General features: G+C 35.0%; 1 protein-coding gene across 2 annotated transcripts; it reads right to left on the bottom strand.

Annotated features, from left to right (window-relative positions):
- Nucleotides 1–3,423: 3,423 nt before the first annotated feature.
- On the bottom strand, nucleotides 3,424–8,171 carry fxn (frataxin). 2 transcript variants are annotated; one of them, XR_001638110.1, is made up of 7 exons: nucleotides 7,998–8,171; nucleotides 7,343–7,423; nucleotides 6,850–6,926; nucleotides 6,149–6,269; nucleotides 4,261–4,358; nucleotides 3,817–4,032; nucleotides 3,424–3,731 (listed from the first exon to the last, which is right to left on the bottom strand). XR_001638110.1 is itself a non-coding variant. In XM_016534563.1 (6 exons), exons 1-6 carry the CDS (start codon nucleotides 8,106–8,108, stop codon nucleotides 3,894–3,896), a joined length of 627 nt encoding a protein of 208 aa, XP_016390049.1. In that variant the 5' UTR covers nucleotides 8,109–8,171; the 3' UTR covers nucleotides 3,424–3,893. The 2 variants fall into 2 exon arrangements, 1 of the variants encoding a protein (XP_016390049.1); XM_016534563.1 differs by having other exon boundaries at nucleotides 3,424–4,032.
- Between the last annotated feature and the right edge of the window lie 1,134 nt (nucleotides 8,172–9,305).

The following is a 9,305-nucleotide window of genomic DNA, read 5'->3' as shown; positions in this document are numbered from 1 at the left end:
ATCAATACTTTTAATATGTTCATGTTTCATGTCATCAAAATGTTCAACAAATGGCCGATTTTAATCCTATAATGTAAATAGATAAATAAATGCATAGCACAATTTTTATCTTTTTAAATACTAAAAGTGAATTTGGCCATAAAAAAATGTAATGTACAGTATGAAAATGGATTGTCATTTGAAGAGTTTGTGTCATTTTGTGTGATTTTCATTTGTCATTACATTACATTTGTCAGTGTTATAAAAATAGTGTTTTAAAAAAATTAACTAATTTAAATAATCTAAATGTTAAAAAGGGGGGAATGAGCATGCACAATTAAATATCAAATATCAACTGATACTGAAAAAATATATATAAAATATACAAAAAAGATATATAAAAAATATATATCTTTAATATCCACCAATAACTGATAGGGTATCAAGATATTGTACATTCCTAAATATAATGAAATATTTGTAATTTATTCAGTATCAGTTTAGGGTCTCTTTATGTCTTCAAAGTGCATAATGTACTGTTTGCATTTAAACATTTACACATAATTTTCCCGTGGCTCCAAACTAATTAGTCACACTGCATTTGCCGCTCAGAAAAATCCTGCATCCAGAACTGAGTGGAATATCTATATAAATGTTGCTTTATCACAATGAATTGGCCAAATTTTTGTTGGACTAGAGTTTCACTTGCCCTCAACTTCTTTGTGTCTCAGCAGATCCAGATCAATTAATAATCCTGAACTAAAATATCAAAAAGGTGTGACATAAAAATCACCTTGGTATTGATGTAGGTCAACAAAGCTCAGGAAATCATGCCAGACCATGTTCTCTGAGTCATGTATCATATAAACAGCTTCAGATCCGGAAAGTTCATTCTTATTCCATGAATCCATATTGCTTTGCGGCCTTGAGAAGTGTCTGAAGCTAATACAGGAGTGTTTATTATTGAGAGCTGCTGCTTAAGCTTTCATATATCAAGGTCAGTGCAATGTCATCTTTGATATGCTTTATGTAAAAGAGGCAGAAACTACAGAGCGGCAGTTAACATGACATGTAATTTTAAAGAGCAATCTCTTGAGGATCCTTGAAAATATCTCCTCAACATTGGCTTTTTAGGCATTTTAGTTAAAGCAGCACTATGTAACTTTTTCTGTGTTCAAAATCTGTCACATTTCTATAATCAGATTTTCGATCATCTTAAAAACGTTAATGTCCATTTTTTTTCCAGTATGTTTTTCTGAAGCCTACTAATTGGCTAATGGCATCTTGTACCATGAGGCCTGTGGAGGAATTCAATATTTGAGCTTGACAGCGGGGTCTAGTGCTGCCATAAACCTGAAGAAAATTGCTGCATTCGCCGGAAATCGGAAAGATTAATTTCTTATCTTTGACATCGACTCCATTGCACTCGTATCGTCAAAGCAGAACAATTTTTTTTTGCTTCTTTTGTGAGACCTTCTTAAGATAATATCACCTGATTTATCAAGGAATTGAGTTATTACTTTAAGCAGCTGCACTTTTTGTACAATTTTTGCCTGGAGGGAGGGACTCAAGCCATATCTAGACCATAATAAAACAGAGACTTGAGGGTGAACTCTTTTGACTTGGACCATTTAACAAGCACCTACCAACCAGAACACCTTATTTGAGATATAACGTCTCAGTTGTGTGAAACAAAGTTACAATTACAGAAAATAAAGGGACAATTGTGAGATACAGTCACATTCTGAAACTATTTCCTATCATTTTGACTATATCTTAAGTGAGACTCTCAAAATGTGATGTGATATTAAGTCACAACTGTGAGAAATAAAAGCGGATTTATAACATCGCAATCACAAGAAGAAAATCAAAATGATCTTTTTTTTTCTTTGAGAACACGCATACATAAGCAGTCTACAGTACTATTTGGATATTGTAGAAATCCCTTTGATAACTTTGCTTAATCGTGGGTTGCAGCAACAAAGAAATGAGATTTAGAGATTTTCAGCGCAAGTTCAAACAACTTGTGCTAATTAACATTCAACAAATTCCAATTAAGCAGTTTCTTTTAATGTGGAATTAATTCCAAACAGCACACATGGATCTCTACACAGTACCGTTGAGTCATCTGAAGTGCATCAGGCCTTTTGTTTGATTCATGGCATTGGTGTTAACTGAGTAAAATAACAAGAAAGGACAAGACTCACCTGATTTGAAGAACAGTTCCTTTTTCTTCTTTGCAACATTAAATCCTCAATTCAAAAATAGCATTATTGCATCATCAGACAAGTGTTGTTTTGTTGCTTGACATAACAGGTCACGTGGGTTCATTTTCCCAGGTCGCATTGTATTTTCATGGTATTCCTGAATGTTTACATGAGACGACATTCTTGTGAGAAACGCTCTGCTGAGGGCGATGTCTGATGTCTGTCCAGCAGCGGGGCGAGATGACAGCAAAACACGCATGAGCTCGGGGAATCTTTCAGACTTCCTTGGCTTGTTTGGAGCAAAACCACTCAATTGACATCAGAGTTCAGTGATAAATCCATGTTCCCATGGAAACTTCATGCTATTTTTGGGCCTGCGAGTCGAGCTCTATAATAGACATTTGCATATTCATGTCTGGACAAAGAGAGACAAGATGCTCGAAGCGTTTATCATCAGCCGTGAGCGCTGATTGAATAGCTGCTTGTATCATAATTAGGTGCCATTAGTACTGGGAATAATCAGGCATCTTAAAGGACCCTTTAGCTCAAAGAGAGTGTTACAGTTTTCACAAAGACTTAAAAGCAGCTGGTGCAATTACTATGAGAGACTTATCTCAAAGTAATTGGTATCAAATCTTCATATCAAAGTGTAACACTGAAATCAGTGTATTATTTTATGACTTAAGAATTAAAATTACATTTTTAAGCATAATATTTTATAATTTCTAATGTTACATAATTTATTAATTTATAACAATTTATTATTAAGCTGCTAAAATTAACCATAAACCACACAATGAAAATAAAACAACATTCTAATTTATTTCATATTATATTTACATATGCATCAATGGACAAGTACATCAGACATCAGCATGGCGGCAGATGTGCCATTGTTTCATCGTATGCAACCCGAATAAAGACATCAAACGTATGACCACAGTGCAATCTATCTCATATTTTAACATCTGCATTGACAGCGTGTCAAGTTAATGTTGCGATATATGGGCTATTACATTAAGATATTATATTACAGAGTTAATGACAGCTTTAACTGACGGGCGGGCTGATGCTAAATTGGGCTGGTATTTTTAAATCATCTGAGGGTGGCAGTAAAGCTCTGAGGAATATGATCAGATGTGATGCCGTTATTCACAGATAATACTTGAATACAGGCTCTGGACGGGGGCTTTTAGAGCAAAAACTTCTCCATCTGTCTGTTATAATCCCCTTCTTTTCCTGCATCTAGCCAGAAGCCCCTAGTTCAACGAGGGCCAGGCGAGCAGATAAACACAGCCTCCCAAAACAATCTGTGTCCATTTGTCTTATTCAACTGGTTTAAGAGCCATTAAATGTGATCTCATTAATCTGGTTTTAATCTAACCAGGTACAGGTTTACAGGGATTATGAGAGTTCTGCTGTTCTGAGTGCATTTTAAGCTTATAATTGCATACAGGTTTGATGTAGACAAATAAATCATCTCTACAGTGCATCCGAGGTCAGCTTGTGCTGCTTGACTGATTCAGCTTGGCTGAATTTGTAGGTCTGCATGCAAAAAGAAGCATAAACCATTACAATATTGTAATCCAGAAGGTCTTTTTGAGCACTAGCTACAGTTTTAAGGTTTTACCAAAAAGATCATGAGAGTCACAAGAGAACTGGTGTGGAAAGGATCTATAACAGTGTCTGCTCTTCACATCGGTCTCATCATGAACGGATGAGATGTGACAGGTCTATATTTAATTTGAAGATGACGGACAACTCTTTGGAGAGCAGATTATGCAATGCCACGCCGTCATGAGCGTACACCCATCGCTCCCCCGTCCAATCGTAGCGTTTCGGCCCGCTGAGAAAGGAAACATTCAGTAATGTTTGATCAAGCTGAAAACTGAACATATTGCTCTCATTATATCACAGTTAATATTTAATGCAAGAACCAGCATTTCTAAAGGCAAAAAATAATACTGGCACTTTAAGGATTTACACGTTAGCAAGAAATTGAGACTTCTAATGTTTTATTAAAAATTGATTAAACAGTTAAGCAGTTATGAACATTAAGAACTGAGTGTTTAACCTTGTCGGTGAGGAGAGCCAAATCTGTCGGTTGGGTGTCTGTTTGTTGATAACGTATGTACCATGGTCAGAGCCCACTTTCACTGTCAGCACCCCATTCTGGTAAGAAATTTAACACACATGTAATCATACGAGGACTTCAGTCTGAGGCTGTAACATTAAAATGGCACCACTTAAAGGAATAACTCGAATGGATAAAAGAGATTCTTAAAAAATTATACTTATATATTTATAACAATATATTTATAATATAATTTTATATAATAAATAAAATAAATTATATAAAATAATATTTTTTTTTTTTAATAAATGAACAGGTCCACTTATTTTTTCCCAACTTCTGAAAATATTTTTAAATAAAACAATATATATATATAAAACATATACATACATACATATATATAGTCTAACATTCAAAATAAATGAATTAACTTTTTCACAGCACTGAATGATAATGATCCTAAGTCACAACATCCCATTTAAACCACAAACTCTTACAATTAAATTGATGCCAAAATGCCACTGATTTAGAATTCATAACAAACAAAATGATTGTTTAATAATGTGTAACAAATGTATATGAAAGAACCTCAACAAAGATGATTTATATATGTGTGAGTGTACAGTCAGATCCGAGGCCAAGCACTGGGAACATGGCTCAATCTGTCAACCGCACCATGGATCAGCTGTCTGAATGTTTGATCTAAAGGGACGCAGTATCATTATATCATCCTAGCTGTAGCAACAGAGTCAGTGTGCAAAACAGAATTTTCTGAATCCCATTTAAGGGGACGGCTGCAGCTGTCTGTGTTTGCTGGTTGCATGTGAGGCTATAGAGAGGTGTAAAAATGGGCCGCTCAGAGTAAGTAGCTGACAGGAAGCTCACCGCCTGACATTTATCCAGCCAGAGGAGAACAAGGAGCGTGAATGACCAATCAATCTGTCAGCAGGGCCTGCTGGCCACCCACCAGACACTTAAATGAAACTGAAATGGACTCAATCATTCACTGGGTTTGAGAAAAATATTTGCTAAATAAATTAATGAATAAATACATATCTGTGCTTGTGTGTGTGTGTGAAAAACTGAACGTGGCATTATTCCAGTCTTACAATAACCTGCTAAAAGCTCTGAGTGTTTACAGCCTTCATAAATCCTGCAGGAGACGTGCATTTTCTCTGCATGGTGCTGCAACAAAGGCTGCTGCACAAATGGCTTTTTTTGCTGTGAACTCTTAACAGAAGTCGTGCAGGAGCACTCAACAACAATAACACTCAAACAAACCTCTTTTCCTATAAAAGAAGAAGAGAAAAGATACCATTATAAAAGTTTTAGGACTCCTTTTTCACCCAACAGTGCAACAACTTAATTGCAATGTTCCACAAAAAGGATGGGGATATCAAGTTTAGACAAAAAACCTGTTGGGGGGCGCCCAGGACCAGGGTTGAGAATCACTGGGTTACATGACAGGTGAAGTGTGCAACTTTAAGAAAAGATGGAAAACAGCAACTCCAAATCATGGCAAAAATATTTTTAATTAAATAAATAATTATTGCAATTTTTTTTAAATGTTTACATTTTTTAAATCTTGCCAATTATAATTTGTTTACTTTTGTAATGGCAATGGTCTATATCAATTGATCTAAGAATAATAACTATAATATCATATATTTGAAATCAATTTCCACCTCCAAATGGCTCTACTCTACATTTTTTCTAATTAAAGATCCTGGTTCATCCAAATAAATGGTTTGCAAACAGCCTAACACAGACCAACATTGACCCCTACTGGACATTCAGGCACAACAGATTTTTCATGAGGTTGAGATGCAAAAGCACCACACAGGCATTTAACATGTAAGGATACGAAAACATGGGCACGTGTACTTACAGAGAAGACAACGTCATAGTCCATTCCAGTGAAGCTCTCATCTGTGAGGTCTTCCAAATACTCTGCCAATGCATCCAGCGTCTCATCTGCTAGTCTCTCATATTCTTTCTCTGTTAGATCTCTATACAAAACAATCACTGTGTAAGTTAAGAAAATAGTAGTTTCCAATCATTGCAAAATACTAGTGAATATGATGCTAATGTGTAAATAATAAATGAGAAAAATAAGTGGTTTATTATTAGTTGGTCATCTTAAATATATCTGTTTGGTTTGTATAGTATGTTTTCTGCGGTAATAACTTCGTATTGGCTGGTTATTTAAACTATTTAGATTTTTATTGGAATGTGAGCAATAAAAATAAATTATGAGGGCAGGGAACTGGAGACTGACATTGCTGGGATATAAACAAACATTTTTTTAACACACTTAAAAATACAACTTAGAAAATTACAATTATTTGAACAACAATCTTACAATAAACAAACCCTCACCAACACAGTGATAAATCTTAACCGATATAAATTGGTATATCTTATTGCATAATAAAAGTACAAGGAATATTGATATGGTAAATGATAATGATAATTGTAAATCACAACTGGTATGTCTTACTGCATAATTCATTTAAAATAAATGTTGTGCTCTGTCAGTGATTAGTGCAAAATTAAATTTTACACTGAGAATTAGCGAACACTATTTACCTGAACTGAAATGCCTTTTCTTCTCCAAGCGGTGTGCTTAAATGGAGTTCCCTTCTCTTCAGAATCCAATCAAACCACTTGAAAATATTTAAAGAGCGGTTAATATGGGTGAAAGAAGTGAATTTAAACTTTTAGACATTTTGAGACCTGATTTAGAAAGTTTACATTTATTAATTTTGCAGACACTTTCATCCAAAGTGACTTACAGTTGAGGAATACACATAAAGATGGCAATAAGAAGTGCCAATAATACAAGCTTTCTGTCATCACTCAAAACAGAAGAAGCTAGAACAGAAAGGGAGTAAGGAATAATGAGAGTAAAGATATAGCAAAAGTGAAAGCATAGAGAATTTTTTTATGCTTTCACTTTTCCTGTCTATGCTCTCAACATTCCTTAATCCCTTCCTGTTCTAGTGTAGCTCAAATGTAATGTTTTATGTATGAAAATGTTTTACTGAAATGTAAAAAGGCACAAAAGATATGTGTTCGTTACCTGTGAATGTCCTCCACATCCATAGGTCCTTGTGACTGTCTGTGCTGAAGAAATACTCCTAAATCTGCCACCACATACTGACTAAAACAAATGAGTCACAAACAAAACAGACTTTCAAACCACGCAATTCAAGACAAACTATTCTGACAACTAAAACACAAACAGTTACACTAATTAAGGTAATCAAAATTAGACTACAATTCAGCGTAAAAGTCCAGAATCATGTAACTATATTGCAAGGGCGGTTTGTTTACCAGGCAAAGTTTTATGATAAGCACCTAAATAAAATAAAGCTAGTCAGTCTCTGTCCAAACCTTATATAATAGACGTGTTCTAGACTTTCAAACCACGCAATTCAAGACAAACTATTCTGACAACTAAAACACAAACAGTTACACTAATTAAGGTAATCAAAATTAGACTACAATTCAGCGTAAAAGTCCAGAATCATGTAACTATATTGCAAGAGCGGTTTGTTTACCAGCTAGTCAGTCTGTCCAAACCTTATATAATAGACGTGTTCTCTATAATTAAAAAAAAAACAACGAAAGACATTTAACTTTACAACAAATAAGAGTCAAAATCATAACCTGCCACGGCGCAGACTGACAATTCAATTCAATTCATGCTAAACGTTTGTTGACAACTCACTCACTTCAAGTCCACTTCTCATTGTTGACAGTCTGGAGGCTTGTTGGTGACATTTCCATGTGGAGCTCAAGCTAAGTAAATAAAGACAATGACACTTGTTAGTTAACCTTGACATAGCTTCTAAAAGGATACAAGTCTGTGGCTAGCCAGCGTGATTGCATATGCCGCTTTGACGGTTCTCGCGACATTTCAAAATACAAGTCCCAACAAAATAAAAGTCTGCTTTATTCAGGAAGATTTTCGTTCAGTCGATTTGGCTAATTTCTTTTAACAGTAATGTGCATGTAAACAAAATCTTTCACTATTACAAGTGAAATGAGTAGAACGTTTTTGGTTTTTGAAAAATGTGTTTAAACATAATCTGTATTTTATGTTATTTTAAAAGTGAAACGAATATAGTTTTTATGGATTTAAAGAAAATTTAAAAAGTTTAAGATAGATAGATAGATAGATAGATAGATGATAGATAGATAGATAGATAGATAGATAGATAGATAGATAGATAGATACCACCTCAAACCACTAGGTGGCATCAAAGAAAGCGCGTTGACATTATGGTAATGAAAGGTATTTCTCTGAAGCGCAGGAGGAGGCGGAGACTCGCTGCCGTATGACTTCAGTCGCCTTCATTAACGATTCCACAAAGTAGAGGGACACTGAGTACACTTACCTCTAGTGAGTGAAACACTACAAGTCTCGGAATATCAGTGTGTACTCGAATGTCTCTCTCTCTCTCTGTCTGAAGACAAGACCCCACCCTAAAAGACATATATACAGGTAAGACATTTTTTTAAATGATGTTTATTGCGATGTAAACTGTGTGAACCTGTCAGATGGACGTACACCTGTACCAGTTCTGCGGTGTGTTCTTCCGCTCTCAAATAGCCAAGACGTCATATTTGACATTTTCATGTGTTTAATTATGTTTCAGCTATGCAATTTTTACATTTTAGCGTTTGCCTTTTAGGCTACTCTTTAAGATTGGCAAATTACGTAATATTGCAGGGAAGTGTTTTCTCAGAAATATTACCAGGTCTTGTAGATGTGTTGACTGCATCTCCAAATCTAGTGTGCTGTCTATACAGAAAACATTTGCCGTTTTAAAACATATTTGCATGTTTTATTCTCTTTTAAACGTTTCTGATTTAAAAATCCTATACACATTAAAGTAGGGGAGACCAGGGCTAGTTGTCACATGGGAAGTTGTCAGAAGGGTCATATCTCAGTAACTATGTTGGCACAAAAGGTTAATCTATGTTCAGTGAATTGTAGGCTATCATTTGTCTCTGAGCAATAACATTGAAAATGTTAA

The sequence above is a fragment of the Sinocyclocheilus rhinocerous genome, unplaced genomic scaffold (genome assembly GCF_001515625.1).
Source record: "Sinocyclocheilus rhinocerous isolate Xijiao unplaced genomic scaffold, SAMN03320098_v1.1 scaffold785, whole genome shotgun sequence".
Classification (NCBI taxonomy): domain Eukaryota; kingdom Metazoa; phylum Chordata; class Actinopteri; order Cypriniformes; family Cyprinidae; genus Sinocyclocheilus; species Sinocyclocheilus rhinocerous.
This window is presented reverse-complemented; position numbering and strand designations above follow the sequence as displayed.

Bases quoted from the DNA above. Each gene is read 5' to 3' on its own strand.
- fxn (XM_016534563.1), bottom strand. From the start codon at position 8,108: ATGTCAAGGTTAACTAACAAGTGTCATTGTCTTTATTTACTTAGCTTG. The intron at 6,270-6,849 runs GTAAATAGTGTT...TGTTTTGTATAG, and splicing joins GAAAAGGCATTTCAGTTCAG to AGATCTAACAGAGAAAGAAT. The intron at 4,033-4,260 runs GTTAAACACTCA...TTCCTTTCTCAG, and splicing joins TGGCTCTCCTCACCGACAAG to CGGGCCGAAACGCTACGATT.